General features: G+C 39.5%; 1 protein-coding gene across 2 annotated transcripts in view; it reads left to right on the top strand.

Moving 5' to 3' along the window:
* The window catches only part of rad51d (RAD51 paralog D), a 37,592-nt gene that overhangs the window by 16,655 nt on the left and 2,201 nt on the right, over positions 1-18,736 (top strand). For both annotated transcript variants that reach the window (XM_044041327.1, XM_044041326.1), the window contains 10 exons: positions 2,002-2,087; positions 2,183-2,244; positions 5,825-5,943; positions 12,250-12,331; positions 13,770-13,904; positions 14,020-14,115; positions 14,207-14,297; positions 16,155-16,225; positions 17,142-17,339; positions 18,218-18,353. In XM_044041327.1, coding sequence (XP_043897262.1) covers positions 2,006-2,087; positions 2,183-2,244; positions 5,825-5,943; positions 12,250-12,331; positions 13,770-13,904; positions 14,020-14,115; positions 14,207-14,297; positions 16,155-16,225; positions 17,142-17,339; positions 18,218-18,322 — 1,041 coding nt within the window. In that variant the 5' untranslated portion in view covers positions 2,002-2,005 and the 3' untranslated portion in view covers positions 18,323-18,353. The remainder of the gene's footprint in view (positions 1-2,001; positions 2,088-2,182; positions 2,245-5,824; positions 5,944-12,249; positions 12,332-13,769; positions 13,905-14,019; positions 14,116-14,206; positions 14,298-16,154; positions 16,226-17,141; positions 17,340-18,217; positions 18,354-18,736) is intronic.

Here is an 18,736-nt window from a genome sequence, read left to right as displayed (position 1 = left end):
ACAAGATTGAAGCCTGTCAGTGAACAGTTATTGGATTTATATATCATTTATAGATCGATTTTTCCACAAAAACTCTATCCCAGTTGCCAAGAGCAGAACACAAGCACAACAGAAGTTTAAAGTTCAAAGTCTAACCAGGCCCACGAGTAGTTTTTCTTATTGAAACAAGTTTACAACCTGATGTGATTCCAGCAAAAACCTTCCACTGTAATTTGGCTTTTTTAAAGTCTTGGCATTGATAAAGTGGTGTTCTGGTTTGTCCTAATAGAAAAATTTGGTACCATTTCCCCGTATCATCTTTTTCTAGTTAATTGCAGCCGACACTGTCACAGACACTTATCCGTTTGGAATTAATGTGAAATGTTTTCACTGGACTTTTATTTGGATTATGTTGGAGAAAACAGCCTTGGTGTCAACGTTGGTTCATCTGACTCTATTTGATGAATTTGGTGTATTTGGGTTACTGTTCGGGATTGACATGATAGATTATCACAGTGTTTTTGAAGCAGACCTCAGATATCCTCTTCCCAATTGAATATAACGTGCTAAAGCATGAAAGTCGCTGTACTCTTCTGCAAACAGAAATAACTTTTTTCAGACTAATCCCTCAACAGTGGAGGGAACAAAGCAGCTGGATTTTATTCAAAATTCCACATCCTAGAGCAGAACTTCATTACTCATACACGCAGGCATATGAGTCAAATGATTAACACAGAATTAGCTCCTTATCCATTACTCTAATACGGTTCATTTTGCTATAATTATATTAGCATAATAATCATATTAATGATAGGTTCCTTTATTTATCCCTGAGAGAATCACATCTACTCGTGTGTGTGTGTTCTCTTTCTTCCAAATTGCATCAGCTCAAATAAATCTGTTTAGGAAACAAACATTATCCGAGGAAGCAAGAAGAAATCCATGAATCAGAGATTAGGAAACTATTGAAGTTAAAAAAGGGAAATTATACGTTGGTGTATTTCTTCAGGAGACGTAATCTGCGAAATGCATGATGATGGAAGGACTTGAGCTTGGTTAACAAAGGGACAATTCAGTGATTCTGTGAGTATTAGTAATATACTGACGTATGTTGCAAATTAATGAATGAATTACAAATGAAGGCCTAATTATACTAAAACAAAGGAATAAATGTCAGTAACTTGATGTCTTTAAGGATGTATTATACACCTCAATCATCCATCTACCATAATGAATCCAAACAACTGGACTGAATTGCCAAATGTCTCTTGTGATGTTTTTATTTTTATTTAATCTGTGTAGATTTTCAAAAACCATTTAGTTGCAGCCATTTATTTTATTGTGTTGCAAGTCTGCATTTGTACATTTATATATGTATGTGTACTTATACATACGTACACATACATACAAACATACGTGTGTATGAATGTATACATGTATGTGTGTGTGTGTGTGTTATGTATACATGTGTATAAAGTGACAGAATAACCAATGTTTATGGATGATCACAAGGTTTGTAAATTCGGTATTTGTAGCTAAATTAACCGACTGTGGTGCAGAATTTTTTAAATAACACCTGTATTCAAAGAACACAAAATAAGTGAGTGTACAACAAAATAATATGAAGTTATTTATGGTAAATGGTAAGACAAGTGCACAAATATAGTAAAAATTAAAAGTGTTGATTTGATATACTCCATTTCCCTAACACCATTGCGCTTACTGTCAACTACGGCAAGTCGGCGGGTGATACTTTTCCTTCTCATGTGTAATTTAAGATCAAATCAACGTTAATTGCGGTCAGCCAGTGTCTTAAAAAGTTTCGTGAAGGCGTTAATTTGATTTAATTCGGATACTTTAAGGGTTGTGAATCAGAAGCAGCTTCTGTAAAAGTCAGTTATAACAGCCAGTAGTAGTCAAGTTAGCTCAGGCGCTTTAGCCGTGGAGATAACGAGCAACTACAGCTAGCTTTAGCATCAGCTGCTTGCCTCAGTCCGCTAAAGTTTGTCTTATGTGAAGCAGCAGCATGGTGGTCCTGAGAGCAGGGATGTGTCCCGGGCTAGACGAGGATTTAGTGCGCGACCTGCGTGCCGCCGATGTCAAAACAGGTGAGTGACGTTTGTCTTTCTGTGCGTGAAACGTGTTTGTTTGGTCATAATGAGCAGCTGTCCTTGATAACGTCCTCACTTTGTTGTTTCCTCAGTGGAGGATCTGGTCTCATGCAATCTGGAGGAACTCGCTCAGAGATGCTCCGTGTCATATAAGGTATTTATACACACGCATGAATTAAATAAACATGGAGCTCATTCCCTGGGAAACCATGAGGCCGCATTTACTCAAAACATGTGATGTTACACTTGTTTAAAAAGGGAAACATGCAAAACTATAGTTTTGCTTTAAGCCATGTAATTACATGTTAACACTGGATACTCCCAACAGCCATATTTATTTACTAATAATACATTAGGCACTTAGTGTTTAATACAGCCAATTTGGGAAGCTTATGTTGCTTAGGTAAATCAATTGTTTAAAGTTGTTTGAGTGAAAGGCAAGACTACATAATTTTTTTCATTTTTGTTGAATAAATACAACAAGCTCTCTGATTTCTCTTTTCCTCCAAGAACAAAGAAATCATTAAAATTGAGTACTTGACATTTGAGAACAAATTCAGTTTCTGGACCAATTCACCTTTTCTATTGATGGATAAAAAGTAATCAACAGATTAACTGATTATGATTATTATTAGCAAACCAACCACATTTCCTCCCAACAACACAAAACATCTTGTCACAAACAAACTCATTGTTCCTTGAAATAAATCAAATTCACTGTTATTCTTTAAGGCATTAAAAGAAAAAAGGTCAACAAAAAAAACAACCCACCCACATTTTTATATAATTGCCACAAACCCTGTAGATTGTGGAGGTTTGTTGATCTGTGAAACACTTTCACCCACATGCCACATGACTTAGTCATTGTGTATGTGGGATATATTGGATTATTTTAATTAAAATGTATGCATATTGTAAGCAGGCCTCCCACGGGGCTTGTTATAAATAACCTTCATGAGCCAAGTCATCTGCTTTAGAGGCAGCGCCAAATTGTCTCACAGCAGCAGTTCAATACAAGGTTGAAGATGACACTTGTTTCACTTCTTCTCTGCATATTTTATTGCATGTTTCCAACTCCCCCCAGTACAACAAGATAATTTGTTTTTCCCTTTAGAGCACAGTTGTGTGCACTAGTTTTACCCCCACTGGGTAAATTCCAGATTTTGTCGATTTATTAATTTCTTGTAAAGGAAAATGAAATGCTGCAGAGGGACTGAAAATGAGCTTCTCTCACTGCTACATTTCATATTATGAACTTGAAAACTGGAAATTATTATCTCCAATGTTTGGCCACATCTACTAAAAACAACCATTTGTCACATGCAGGTGCACTAAAGGTTCAACAATTAAAATGCTAAATAGCTAGTAAAAAAAAACAGGAAACCTATCAGATTTCTGCGATAATGTTTGGAGTTTAAAGTGGCACATCATACAGGGTTTTCTCTCAGCAGCTGATGGAATGGCTGTGGATTTCTCTCATTTTAAATAGCATTATCATATCTAGGGCTGTAACTAATGATTCTTTTCATAAGATTAATATGATTAGTTGTTTGGTCCATAAAACTTTTTCAAAAATTTTTTTTTTGAAAAATGTTGTTCAGTGTTTCCCAAACCTTGAAATGACACCGCTCATTTCTTGTTTTGTCCACAAACCAAAATGGTTCAGTTTTAATGATTTCTTTGTTATATGGAGCAAAGAAACCAGAAAATATTCACATTTAAGAAGTGGAAAAATCCTAATGATGGATTAATGTAATGTCTGTTTGTAGTTGAGGCTGCATTTACTTCCAGTTTGTTGTGTGTTTTCCACCAGTGGGAAGATGTTTAATGACTCTGCAGTGCATGCAGGTTTTTTATAGGCTTTAGCTGCTTTCGGCATTAGTGGGAACTCTGACCCTTTTCCTTGGGGTACCAGAGTGAAATGGTACACTACGGTCTAAAGAGCTGCTGGATGTCCTCCATTGTTATCCGTGTTCTCAGTCGAAACGCAAGCCTGACCCAGGGCTTTACCATTCCAAACCATACCATGATGGAAACGCACATAATAGCACAGGTCACTATCTGGAGATGTTCTGCAAGAATTACTAAGAATAACGATGGACAAATTGAATTTATGGGAGGCCTCACACGGAGGGACGCAGCAGTGTTCCGATGCTGAAATTTTAAACGGCTTTTTCATCTGAGGTCTTGTTGAGTCCCTCAGGGCTACAACACTGATTTTTAATGAAATAAAAATTTCACTGATGGCAGCTTTAGCTTCCAACATATTGTGTTTCCCCCGCAGTTAAGGACCACTTTGATCGAGCTGATTTCAATTTGAAAGCGTTGAAACAAAAGCCTCGCAGAATGAGAGAGCGACAGTCCTCACCTCTCCTCACATGAGATCGTTATGTTTTCTGAATATTTTTCAGCCGCTGCCAGTAGCAGGTTCAGCTCCGTCCCATTGACTGAGCTCCGTTTCCTGACCTGCTTGTTTTGCCTGCAGGCTTCCCCTGAGCTGATGCCCAGCATCCCTCCGGCTGGTCACACTCCTGCTGTTGAGCTGAGCCATTGTTTTTGCACAAACAACAGGTAGCAGGTCGACATGAGGTCACGCATTCCCCACACATTAATGTGACCGAGTCGGCCTCCTCCAGACCAATTAAAGCCGAGGAAGGAGAGAAATTTAAATAAAAACATGTCCTGTGTTATGTTTTGAGGCCACGTCCTAAATTGGGCCACAAAATAAATTCCCATTAATTGAGGCCCAAAAGATTTGCCTCATTTGGAGAGAGGCCGACCAGAGTGTAATGGTGCGTTCCATCTGTAGTGGGAACATGGGATTCTTAAAGGTCATGGACCACTCCCTGAATTTGGATTTAGGAGTTTCACAGTAAATCTCTAACCATAGAAATGTTTTGATGCTGTTCATGGGCACAAAATATTATGTAGATCAGTGGTTGTCAAACTTTTTGTACCAAGAACCACTTGAGAAAATATTGAGCTGTTGAAGTAAAAACAATTACTTCACTTTGTTGTAAAACAAGCAGTTTGTTTTGTCAGGCTATGGAGCCATGTTTTTGTATGATGTCGTTATTGTTGTGCATTTTCATATCGTTCCCAGACCCCGGAGTCAAAACTAATTGTGTTGCCACAAGAGCTAACATTTATTCACTCAATTAATCAGTCATCTTCTTGTGTTTGGAGATTGTTTTGCTTGATGACAACTTTTGTTTTCTTCCCTTAGTCGCCCTGGCTTTCTTCGTTCTGCCTCTGTTTCTGTGATTGTCACGTATACTTGTAGTTTGTACATGTGCATGCTCAAGGTCTTTTTCTCTGGTTTTAGTGTTTCTGTAGCTGTGTTACAGTGCCACGTACAGGCCTGGGGTATTTTGGGTGGATTAAGACAAAAAAAAAAGGATAAGGCTTTTTGAGTAGGTCCTCTGGCTCCAACAACCCTGAGTAAGAATGAGGTGAGATGATATTTAGTGCGGGCATCGGTCCGATATCCAAATATCCATTCATTGGGGACACAAAAAAATCTCCCACGACCCGTCTCTGGGTCCCAAGCCATCCCATTTTACAGTGTGCCTTTGGAACATAAACATGAGTGATCCAGGTGGACAGAAAGCAACCTGATCTGGCACCACAGGTCGAAGTGGACCAGTACAAGTGTGTCAGGTCTTATCTATGCAGCAGTCGTGAGCCTCATGTTCTGTCTTTTTTTTTTTCTTTCTTTTTTTTTTATATTTCAGGCTCTGTTTGCCGTGCGCCGAGTGCTGCTGGCCCAACACTCCGCCTTCCCCGTGTCGGGGGCTGATCTCTACGAGGAACTATTGAGCTCCACGGCCATCCTGTCCACTGGAAATCCCAGGTAGAGACATTTGTGCCAACACAGTACAACACACGACTTTGTCATTCAGGGACCGGGGCATAAAACGACGGGCTCTGAGCCACAAAGGCTTAAAGCTAGGCTCACCTCCAGTATCAAATATGTACTCCTAAGAACAGTTCTCCACATATTGAATTAAAAAAAAACACTACTGTGTGCTCAGTTTAGAACAAAAAGTAATTTTGTGAAGCCTATTTAATACCCACTTCCTCTGCCAAATAATATAAGGTTAGAGTAAAGTCAGATTAATTTTTTTTTATATGGGAGTAGTGGAGATATTTTGTGTGTTGTAAGGATCTAGTCCAAATCCATTTGTGGTAAAACAGCCTTTGTTGGAGCCGTGGACAGATTTTAAATTATGTTTCCAGCTGTTGGTCAAAGCAGTTACTGTGACTTTTTGCACAGTCACAGGACACCGTGAAATCAATAGTGTCATACATTACCTAAGATGTTTTGTAACCAGAATCCTCCGCATCGATCCGCTTTATCCGCCTAAAATCTTCTCTGTGTTGTTTGAATCAAATTTGCATTGAACTGTGTCGGTGGATTATGCATCAGGAGTTTGGCCGTAGTTAAAAATACAACAGTGCAGTCGACTGATTTAGAAAAGGTCTGTGTTTCCTTCTTCCCTCTGAGGAGACTCTTTAGCTCCTGAGACCTGACTTTCTTTCCTTGTTTTCTTTTTGGCTGCATGAACCAGACCAAACACAACAAAACATTACTGACAGTTGCTTTAAAACACGCATCTCAAATATCCTGGGTGCCACTGAGTTTCTAATATGTGATTTAGTTAAAAAGTAAAAGTGTTTGTTTTGATATCGACTGAGGTACGAGGGTGGGCTGACAAGTTCATAGGCTGACTAATGCCAGAGCCATAAAACTCCATGCATTAATAATAATAATAATGCATTTTATTTATTTCTGGACACTCAAGGTCAATAAATTCAACCTTTCATGATACCAGCTGCATTGTTTCCTTCCAGATAAACCCACATTTGATAGCTTCATGAGGACTTTGAGTATTTGTAGACATTTTGTGAACATGGACACTGTCAGTCTGGTATACATTACCTTAAAGAGATACTTTAGTAAAAGTATCTTACCAGAAAATTACTTGGGTAGAAGTTGGAGTCACTTATATTAAGTAAATACCTGCTCACACATATAATAACATAACATAAGACACTTAACCCCATTTGTGAATGGGTGAAAACTGTAGTATAAAGCATCTCATCAAGACTAGAAAAGCTCTATATAAATACAGACCATAATACCATAATAACTCCTCCTCTTCTGATTTTATTTGGTAGTAACGAGTAACAAAGATAGAGGAAATGTAGTGGAGTAAAAGTTGCTAGAAATATAAATTAGGTCAAAAACGTAATAAAGTAAAGTACAGATATGTGAATTTTGTACATATTTGAGTCCAACACTGACTCTGTGGCGTCACCAAACATGTGCAGAGCAAGGGGTTAGCAGCACCCAAGGACATTCATGCTCACCCAGTTTATCAGCTGTGCAATACCGGGCAGGTGAATTCAAGAGAGCGTGGGGAGAACCTTGAAGACGACCCAAGGTCTGGACGTCCTGCCACAGCCACCACCCGTGAAAATATTGATCGTGTTCACAACAAGCTGATGGATGACACACGTCTGACAGTTAATCAGAGAGACAACGCTGTAAACATCTCCCGTAAAAGAGTGGAGAACATTCTGCACAACTAACGTGGCATTTCAAAGGTTTCTCCTGCTCGCTGGGTGCCACGGTTCAAAAGCAAACCAGGCTGATCACGTCGCCGCAGATCCAGCTGCTTCTCTTAAATGCTTCTTCACCATTCCAGGATGAGCGTTGGGTCCACACCGCTGGGAGCCAGAGACGAAAAGGCAGTGGAAGTATCTGCTGTTGATGACGTTTTACGACTATTAAGATGAGAGCTTGTATACCAAGAGCATCTAAGAAAGACGTGTATCGACTGCAGGGGAGACTGTGTTTGGAAAACAAACCACATGTGGTCACATTCGACCGTTGCATCATGCGTGGCACTTGTTTTTTTGTTTTTTTATCGTACTTGTGACCATTGCATCAGCCTTTTCAGCCCACCCTCGTATAGTTTTCATTAAAAAAACAAACATGTTTATGATGCAAAATGAATCTGTTAGTAACAAAAACAGGATACAAACCAAGTAAATGATTACATGTGCCATAATTAGGTAATTAGCTCAGGAATTGATTAATAACTGAGCAGTTGATTAAATGTTGCCATTTGTCATTTTGAAATTTGAAACCATTTTCTGACACTTTAAGAATCAAACAACTAATCTAACAGATTGCTGCTATGATTATTAATAATAAATATCAGCAGTTTCAGTCCTGTTTGTTTTTAACAAAATCTATCTCTATATCACTCAAATAGATATTTTAACATCTGTATTTGCCCAATTTTCACAAACCGAGCTCAGAGACTCAGTCGTACATGAAAAGTTGCAGTTGTGTGCAGGCAGCCCCCAAAATGGAGTCGTCTCACTGCTCAAAAAACGTCGCAGATAAATATTTCAGCTGTTGGAAAAGAAGAAATAATTCTGTGGCAGTGACGCAGGTAGCTCTGGACAAAGCTGTGAAACCAGACCAGATAAATTTGACTTTATAGGACGGAGCCTCTTCCACTGTTAAACTCTCTGTTTTCAGCATAATTAATGACCACAAGTGTTTCCTTTTTAAGTGGTTTTCATGGATTCGTCGGCACTTTGGATCGGTGATATGAAAGTGAAGCAGCCATGTGAGTGAAGTCCACTGAGCGTGTGTGTGTGTCTTGGCTGCCCTCTTGTGGTGGACAAGTGAAGTGATGAATGTGATGCTCTCTACCACAGTGTTGTCTCCTCTGTGCTGCTTCTGTGTTTATGCAGAGATGATGTAATAACACACACACACACACACAGGTTAGTGCAGGTTTTCTTTTAGGATTCTCATTCATTTGAAAAACCTATACAAAGAATTTCCCGCATCTTAAGATAAGACAGTGGGGACATTTACATTGTCACAGCAGTAAAGATAAAGATAATAAATAATAAACATGCATTTCCACATTATTTAAAAGCACAATATAGAACGATTTTTAACAATACAACTATAAAAAGTTAAAATAGAATGTACATAAAAACAGCAGGGGCTTGATATTAACTTTAACCTAATCACATTTAAAATCTTAGCCCTAAATTTAACCAGTTCCTCAAGAGATGAGCTTCTGCTTCTTTAGGACCAGGTTTTGGTCTCCATGAGGACTACTGGTCCTGACAAGGTCAATGTTTACACCACACATATAATCTTTGCACAGGTTGTTATCCTCAAAGATTCTAAAATTCTAAATTGAAAATTTAATTAAAGTTGCTTCTGTTTTGATTGGATTAGTGGCGACTCGGTGGTAGAGCGAGACGTCTTTCAACTCGAAGGTTGTCTGTTCAATTCCTGGCTCTGCTAGTCTACGTGCCGATGTGTCCTTGGGCAAGACACTTAACCCCACGTTGTTCCTGGCGGCTGTGCCGGCTGCGTGTGAGTGGGTGTGAAATATGAGCGATAGAAAAATGTGCTGCATGAAAGTGGATATCGACTAATTGTCATCATCATAATCCCAAACAAATAAATATCGACATATTTATTTGTAGCCCTAAATTTATACAAAGCTCTGCCATTAGAGCTGCTGACATTACAATGAAATAGAAGTGAAAATGTGTCGCTCTTTAAATGATTGATCCAGGGTTTGTTTTGGCCACAGATGGTTAAAAAAAAGCAAAAACTTGACGACAACAGAAAACCTCTTGGCTGCTTTGGGTGCAATCGCAGTGTCAATGAAGATGAAGACTGTGATGTTCACAGACTCCACAGATCAGTTTGATCTCACCTGATGACTGTGACCCATGGGAAATTCTCAAGGACAATCACTTCCACCCCGCCGAGGCTTCACAAGAGTGAGAACCTGATGTTTTCATCAGCGGTGAAACCCCGGCATCGAGTCTGCACTCCTGGAGTAATTCTCCTCCTTCACAATCACACTGTGTGCGAGGATGAGGAGCCTCTGTCGAAACCAAGCGCGGGCCTGGAGTGATGCTTAACCTTCAGTCTGCAGGACCTCGGTCATGCTGTCGCCTCCTTCACTGTCATCATCACACACTCGCATGAAGATGATGCAGCTCCACAAACTAATGTCGGGTCGTCAAAGTCGAGATGCTCCGGTCTGGAATCTGTCAGAGGGTTGAAGCTTTGAGACGACACATGCTCGAGATCTAAACTCACTGACATCACTCGTTCATCTGGAGTTCCAACAAGGTCAAGTGTGCATCGTTTCTGTCCATAAAGAAGTTAAAGCTACAATTAAATTAAATTAAGTTAAAACAGTTGGCAACATTTAATACACCACAATATGATACAATCGCGATATTTAAGTAGGGCTGAGCAATTGAAATACTCTGGAAATCGCAGGACGCACAATATTTTTTTCTATATAAATAATAATCATTAGAAATTACTCAATGTAATGTCCCTTAGTAATATGTATGGGTGGAACACAACACTAATTGTCCACTGTTTTAATAATTGATTAATCGGTTTGAATAGTCTTTTAAAAATAATGTAAACAAAACTCAGCTTTTTAAACGTGAGTATTTTGGAAACATGATTAACATTTTCATAAATTTTATAGACTAAACTACTAAATAATCATTATTTGAAGCCCTAGTAGAGATTGCACAGTCTTGCATAAGTTTCCGTGTTGTTTCATGAGTTAAACACAAAGAATGGAGAAATCACAGACGACATTCCGCAGCTCTTTGAGCAGAGAAGTTTCCATGTCGTTATTTAAACAGAAGTTTGCAACAGCTTGGAGGAACAGACAGCCTGTAAAGAAAGCTGACATTTGCTTTGCTCTTGTTTGGCAGGACCATTGTTTTTGTTACGACTCATCACAAATTCTATTTGTATGGTAGACTCTGGTTTAGTGCAAGAAGAGAAAACTCGTCGGCCGCTGACGGGAGACCGAGAAACTTTCAACCCCGCCGTGGCATCAGTCCGGCCTCTGCTCACTGAGCTCAGGAGGAAAATTAATGGCGCGGCAGTGATTTATGGCTGAAAGTTTCTCACAGTGTGTGAACACATAAAAAGAGCGGACACACTGGGGTGGGAGAGGTCGCGTATAAATGACCTGAGGTGTTTGGAGGTGGAGCTCGGGGGGAAGATTTACCTTTGCAGCAACAAAGAGCCCATAACAAGACTGCCAAGGTTATGGATCCTAAGTACAGACCTTTACTCACTTGGTTTAACACTGTCAATAAAGAAGCTTGTTCCTGCTGCAGCTCCACACTTTTGCACATGCATGTAAGTAAAAAAAACAAACTGATATGAATTACAGTAATAAAATGGAGTGTGACGCTGAAATGAACTGATCGTAGTGCTACAGAGTTTTGCAGAAGGGTTTACGGGACATTATTCACTCACTGTGTGAAACTTGTGTCAGTAAATATGTGAAGAAGAAGAAGAATTCAAGACCTGTCTCAGTGTTTGTAGCTCCTGCACAGAACTTTTAAAATTGTTTAATTTTTGTGTCACTTTAGGGAAAGTGTACATATATAGATATATGTATATATCTATATATGTATTAGGGTATTTTTACTGCCCTCAAATGTTAAAATGGGTCAAACTTGACCCAAACATCTGGTATTTAAAAATCCCTGAATATTTCAGGCGTAATTAATGACATTTATGGTATTATTGCTGTTGAAATGGGTCAAATTTGATCTGAGCAATTTGTAAGGGTTAGAAAAATAAAATAATACGGCTAAATGAATATTTACAGTATTTTTACTGCTGCCAAATATTAAAACTGTGTCTAAGGATTATAAAAGAGAACACTTCTGGCCAAATGAGTGATATTTAAGGTATTTTTAATGCTTTTAAATGAAACAAAATATTCTGAGTAAATGAAGGATATTTAGGGTGTTTTTATTAAAGTGAATGATGTTAAGGTTATTTTTTTACTGCTGTCAGAGTTGACAAACAGATGAAGGACTAACACCCATTTTTGATGGATTTTGTTAAAAAGACGCAGCCACACAGGCTGAGATTGATGAGAAAAATAAGGCGTCTGAAAATAAGGCCACATATTTTCAAGATTTGCCTGGAACATAATTCAGGTGGTTTGTTGTGTAGCTTTCTGTCGGCTCCGCAGATTCCCTCAGACTTTAATAGTTTATTACACGACGTGGCCATGGAGAGTAACCAATTGCACCTTGTTTCCTGCAGCTTAGATAAACTGCTGGATTCCGGCTTGTATACTGGCGAGATAACGGAGCTGTCAGGAGGCCCAGGAAGTGGCAAATCTCAGGTGAGCGTTCTCTTCCTTTCTCTTCTCCATCGCTGATGAGTTCTCTCATAAATCCTCTCCAGAATCCGTCTCCTATAGCAGCGGTCAGCAACCGGAGGCCTGTGAGACAAAACTGGCCCTCCAGCATCTGTATCTGTATCCTGACAGACTGCTTATCTGCACTAAAAACACCATTTATTCTGAGAAGAATATGAACTGAAAGAGATTCTGTTGCTAGAAAAGAAGCCGTAATTCTTCATTGAAACGATGCACAATAATTAACTGTTTTTTTCCAAGCATTTTATGACTTTTTATCCTCTTCATCTCACACACACACGAGTCTTCGTAACAAGTTGAGGATTAAAGACAACGTCCACATTATCACCAGGACACGATTGTTAGCGTGAGGCAGCTCAAATAGGGTTTCAAAGGAAGGAATAAATATAAATGATAAATGAAATATTCCATATAGGAAACTTTTAATGGGAATTAATGAGAATGTGCGTTTAAGGAAAGGTTTACAAAAATGGAACAATGTGAATACTGTCTGAAAATGTGCTTTTTGGGGCCGCATCAGTATTAAGTATAAGGTATAAGTAGGGGGCGTGGCCTCAGTAGCTGTGCAGTCAGTGTGCTGTTTGCCTGTGATTGAGAAATAACATTCATATTTAACTGTATTTGCATAAAAACAGACTGTTTTAGCCAAAGATTAAGATACAATATATTATTTACCAAGTTCACAACCTTCAATTTTTATTTTTTTTTAAAGTCCTGTTAATTCCCAATTCCTGGAGTTTTGCAACCCCACCCTCTTGGTTTTTGTCTCAGTTTTAAGACACGAGCAACGGTCAGTGGAACGATGCATTTCCTAAATTAGATTTGTTTGTGTAACATTAGATATTTTATTTCACAATCTTTTTTTCATAACACATTTACATTTCCTTCTTGTCACATGTTTTAAAAAAGGAGCAGAAGTACATACTTATATGTTTGTACCCAATCCTTTTACGCACAACTCAATTTAAAAGTACTTTATGCTTTCTCCAACTCTTTACATAATAATATTATGCAGTGTATAAACACTGTTCTTAATGTTTTCAAAACAACACAACAATATTTCTGGCTTTAAACACTGGATTAAACTGCTGTTCTTCGTCCTTTATTTAGTATTTTTTGAACTTTTTACTTTGCTTTAATTCACCTTCCATAATTTAACCCCCGAGATCCAAACACACATACTTTGTAAAGTTCTGACGAAATGCATTTTTGAATTTTAAGAAATAACTATTTGAAAGAAAGTTATTTCTTGCTTTGAATATTATTTGTGCTGTTTTTACATTGAATCAAATCCAGAAATTGTAGCTCTTGTATTTCTACGTCTGCTCGACCTCTGACCTGACTGAATATGAACAATCATTCAGATGTAATGCTTGAGTGCAGCGATCCCCGTGTGTCGCAGGTGTGCTTCGGCGTGGCCGTGCATGTTTCTCAGCAGCTGAAGCAGAACGTGATCTACGTGGATACGACAGGAGGATTCACCGCCAGCCGCCTGCTTCAGATGCTACAAACTGAGACGAGCGACAAGGAGGAGCAGGTGGGCTTTTTGTTTTTGTTGTCGTTTGTAACGGGAAATTGATCTTAAAGCAAATACGACACGACGACGACGTGTGTGACGATCTGAAAGCGGAGACGCTGCTGTGACTTCACAGATGGCTGCTCTTCAGAGGATCCGTGTCTTCCGCGTGTTTGACGTCTTCTCCTTACTCGACTGTCTGTTCGGGCTCTGCAGCGACGGCCTTCAGCAGGTTCGTTTCCGCCGTTGCTGAAAATACACCGTCGTCAAACTGTAGCGAGAAGACACTTCCACTAAACTCATTTTGTCACATTTGGAATCAGGCGTCAGTTGGCGGAGGCTCTGTCAAGGCAGTGATTGTGGACTCTGTGTCGGCTGTTGTCGCTCCTCTGCTGGGAGGCAAACACAATGAAGGTGAGGGGTTTTGTTTTTGTTTTACACCTGAGGCTGTAAAGTAACACACACCTGCCATAAATGTGTCCACATGAACACACACCACAGGGCGCCAGCAGCACATCATAAAGCACGTCGTGACAACTGTGACAGAAACACACATTCATCCACTCATTCATGAGAGGCAAATTAAAGCTGTAGTGTGTAAGTTTTGAATGTAATTCAAAGCAAATACGTTCTCACAAAGTGGATCAAGTCCGTCAGCGCCACACGACTCTGTCGTATAGCAGTGTTTTTGTGTCGAGACACAAGTGATGCTGTTTACCGAACAGCTACACTAAGTTAAGGAAGTAAAGTTAAGGTAACGTTATAAGTTAAGATAGTCCTTTTTGTCCCGCAGTGGGAAAATTGACATTGTTACAGCAGCAAAGACAATAAATAAGAAACGTGCATTAACAAAAATTATATATATAATATAAAAAGATATTACACTAAATAGCTTCAAATACTAAATATATTCAAACACTAAATAACTTCAAATAGAATGTAGAAGGTACATTGTATTCAGTTAGCAGAATATACACAGTATGGACTTGCATATTTACAGTATAAATATGTATGAAAATGTATTTATATATATTATATCGATGTTTCATCTACATTGAAATGGCGGCCACAAGAGTGGGGAAATCAAAATCCTGCCGCCTTTTCTTTCCTCTCATTCTTCGTGTTTTACAGCAGTGGGGATCAGTGGGTGAGACTGTGAGGGAAACCGTGCCGTCTCATTCATACATTCATTCATTCATGCATTCATTATATCTGTCACATTTCAACCGATAGCTCTTGCATTTCAGCACAGTCAGCCGTGCACACACTGGCACACTCAGTCAGTCACCTGCTAAGTTGAAGCCCGTCAGTCACGTGTTGGACAGTCATGAGATGAAAAGTCAGATGCACAAACATTCTTTAAATTAACAGAGCGCTTGTACATGAATATATGTGATGAAAGGTGTCCTATTCTAGTTGGACAATAAAGTTCTGTTATCATTAGAGAGCAATGAGATTAAAATGATTCAATAATCTGGACTAAATCCTGTGCGTGATCCTGTGTTTATGCAGCACTGTGTGATTCAGTGTTTTTATTCTCGGCTCCACACACACACACACACACACACACACACAGGCGGGTGGGTTATTGTGGCAGTGCCCGGCGCGGTCGGCAGAGACATCGGATCTGAACGTGCAGTCTCACCCCGGGGCCAAAGCGGTTTGTTATTCCGAGCGCGGAGGAGTGGAAACGTCTGAGGTCACAAAGATAAACTGAAGATGCAACTGGCTGCTGGGCAGTAGGTAAAAATTAGCATTTTGATTTTCCTCCTGAGGTTTTTAGCAGAGAACGCCTTTTCACACACACACACACACACACAGACAGAGTCTAAAGCAATGTTTGGTCTGCTGGGGTCATGAATACAGGCTAGTGCTTAAATGCTAATACTGATGCAAAGCAGGCTGTAGAGAGAGTGTGTGTGTGTGTATGTGTGTGTGAGAATACCAATAATCTACCAGAAATTTAAAGTTGTAGTGAAAAACTTTTAAATGTAAACAAACCCTTTCAAACTTTTGTCTAATGAGTTCACGTGATGCTGATTGAGGCCTCGCTATCGCTATTCTCGGTAAACATGACATAGTTGAACCCTCAGGAAACCCACGGAAACAACGTTTAAATTACTTCTTAAAACACTATGACGGTCTGATTTCAGATGTGTGTTTTTCACAAAGACGAAACAAAAACAAAATCACCAAAGGTTACACACTCAGAGAGTGGTTTAGTGTATTCAGTGCTCAAACTTACATCTCCACGTCTTCCTGTGTCTCCAGGAATGTCCCTGATGAGTCAAGTGGCAGGAGTTCTGAGGACGATGGCCAAGGATTTTAACGTCGCTGCTTTGGTAAGAACGACACGACACAAGAGTTTGAAGTTCACCGCTACGGATGTGAGACGAGTTTTCAACTCTCACCCACTAACTGTCTTTGACAACATGAAAAACCAGGTTATAGCTTTTTTTTTTCCCCACTTTCCCCCACTGTAGTATAACTACTACAACTTCGGAGTATGTTTGCTGCTTTATTTCACCATTACTGTTCTTTCTGCACAACTCTGCTTCACAAACCAAATCCCACTGAGAAAAACAGTGTTTTTAGCTGATGGGGACTCAGGAGCTCCTGTTCTTCTGCTAAAATAATAGTATTTCATACACAGAAGTCACAGAATCACACATCTTAACTCCCTGATGGAGGCAGCAGAGGATCAACACGCTCCTGTGTGCTGTGACGGGAAATCACTGATTTTCTCTATGGGCTTTGGTGCAGGGGAGTGAGTCTGTGTAAAACTGTGTATCATAACTTTTGTTCTTTGTTTTGTTGACAGAAGGTTTAAAACAAAAATAACATTTCTTATTATATTTCTATGACTGCAGGTTATAATTTAACAAAAGAACGTATCACATTAAAACAATCTTCCTTTAACTCGGATCATCCTGTTATTTAAAGTAAGATAATGATAATGGTGAAGAGACATAATGTTTTATGTCGCACTTGATTAAGAGGACTCTGAAAAAGCTGTTACTACCTCTGGAATCAGACTCAATACTTTATTAATCCCAGGAGGGAAACTGGCTGCTTTACATTTGCTCCTTCAGAATCTAAATAAACTCAAGTCAACCGAAACACACATTAAGCTACTGGTAAAATAGTAACACGTGTGGCCATTTTTGAGTTTTAAAGTGATATATTGATCTGAATCTCGACACAAATCAACGACAAACTCAACACGACGATGATGATGACGATGGTCTGGATCTGCAGGTAACGAACTATGTGACGAGAAGCAGCAGTGGTGAGCTGCAGCCGGGCCTCGGTGTCTCGTGGAGTCACATCCCCAGAACCAGAATCCTGCTGGAACGACTGGAGGAGGGAACTACTGCTGCTTCTTCTGCTGCTGCTACCGCCGATGTGAGCCGCTCCAGTCTACGATCCGCAACATTGATCAAGTCCTCCAGACAGGTATGACTATCAGCAAGGCATTTGCTGCAGCTCAGCACTGGCTCTGTTTAAAGGGGAAGCATTAAACTGGGGTTGTACGAGGTTATTTATCCATAGATTCACATAAGTATGAGTTTGAGTGGTATTGGCTTTTTTATCCACATGGAACTGCGTTCTACCCTGGGTTCAACTCTCTACATGGTTATTTTGTGCACACAAATAAGTTAAAAACATGTCTGCGGTTAAGAATTAATCAGTACTACGTGTACAACCGATTTACTGTGAAACAAAAACAACTCAAGTGCTATTAACTGTAAAATAATCAATCCTGGACTCGGGTTTGTGAGGTGGCTCCGAGTCAAACGCAGATTGTCATAAAATCTACTCCCACTTAAGTCTACAGTATCTTAAGAATAAGTTACCATGTTTATCCTGCTGTTAAACGACCCATTCTCACTGGAAACTGAAGTTTGTTTATGGTCACTTAACCCACACACCAAAGCCCATAGAGAAAACCAGCGTTTTAAGCTCACAGGGAAACAGGAGCTGCTGTCTGCTGCGTCCTCGTGGGATGAGTTTGTCTCATTGAGGTGAATCCAAACTAAGGTTTTTAAACCCAGAAGTCACTAAATAAACACTGAACACTTGAACATACTGAGGGAGGCAGCTGTGGATCAACAACTCCTGTGTGCTGTGATCTAGAATTGCTGATTTTCTCTGTGGACTTTGGTGCAGGGGTGTGACACAAACTTTATTTTCTAGACACAAAAGGCTGTTAAATTTCAAAATAAAGGGTCAGACTTATTCTTTAGATATTGAAGTTGAAAGTTTTGATGCACCGGCAAAAAAAGGGATAAACAATCGCTAATGAAAATAATGAAGAGTGTTTTGTTTTCCAGCCTTGTCTCATCAGAGAGGAGTTTGACCTGCAGTGGTGGAGTCGCTCCAAAGACCAGAAAACCTCTGGACTCAAGAGGAAACGAGAAGAAGACTCCGATTCCTGAAGCAGACACTTTTTCATCCTCAGACCAGAAGGTAAACAGAAGTGCTTTTTACATATTCATATTCAAGCTCAGGGCTTATTTAAATTCCACTGACCTGTTTAGACCCAGACTCTGTGAAGCAGATGCGCCGTCACTCGTCTGCTGCTTATTCCACGTTCTTCTTCTTCCTCTTCCTCCTGAAGATCCTTCAGGCTTTTTCAGAGCAGCTTCAAGTGGATTTACTGAAGCTGCCTCACAGCTTTAATACAGTCAAACATTTAATTAAGCCTCATCGTAGCCTCATGTTTCCAGGGGATAGAAAAAAAAGGCAAATCTTAAATTAAAATAAAGATGTAAGAGGCGACAAATGATTTAAAATAAGATTAAAATGTCTTTGCTCATTTAACATGTTTAAAGCCGTGTAACCAAACATTA

The sequence above is a fragment of the Solea senegalensis genome, linkage group LG13, assembly GCF_019176455.1.
Source record: "Solea senegalensis isolate Sse05_10M linkage group LG13, IFAPA_SoseM_1, whole genome shotgun sequence".
Classification (NCBI taxonomy): domain Eukaryota; kingdom Metazoa; phylum Chordata; class Actinopteri; order Pleuronectiformes; family Soleidae; genus Solea; species Solea senegalensis.
The sequence above is the reverse complement of the archived record's forward strand: the minus strand, read 5'-3'. Positions and strand labels throughout refer to the sequence as shown.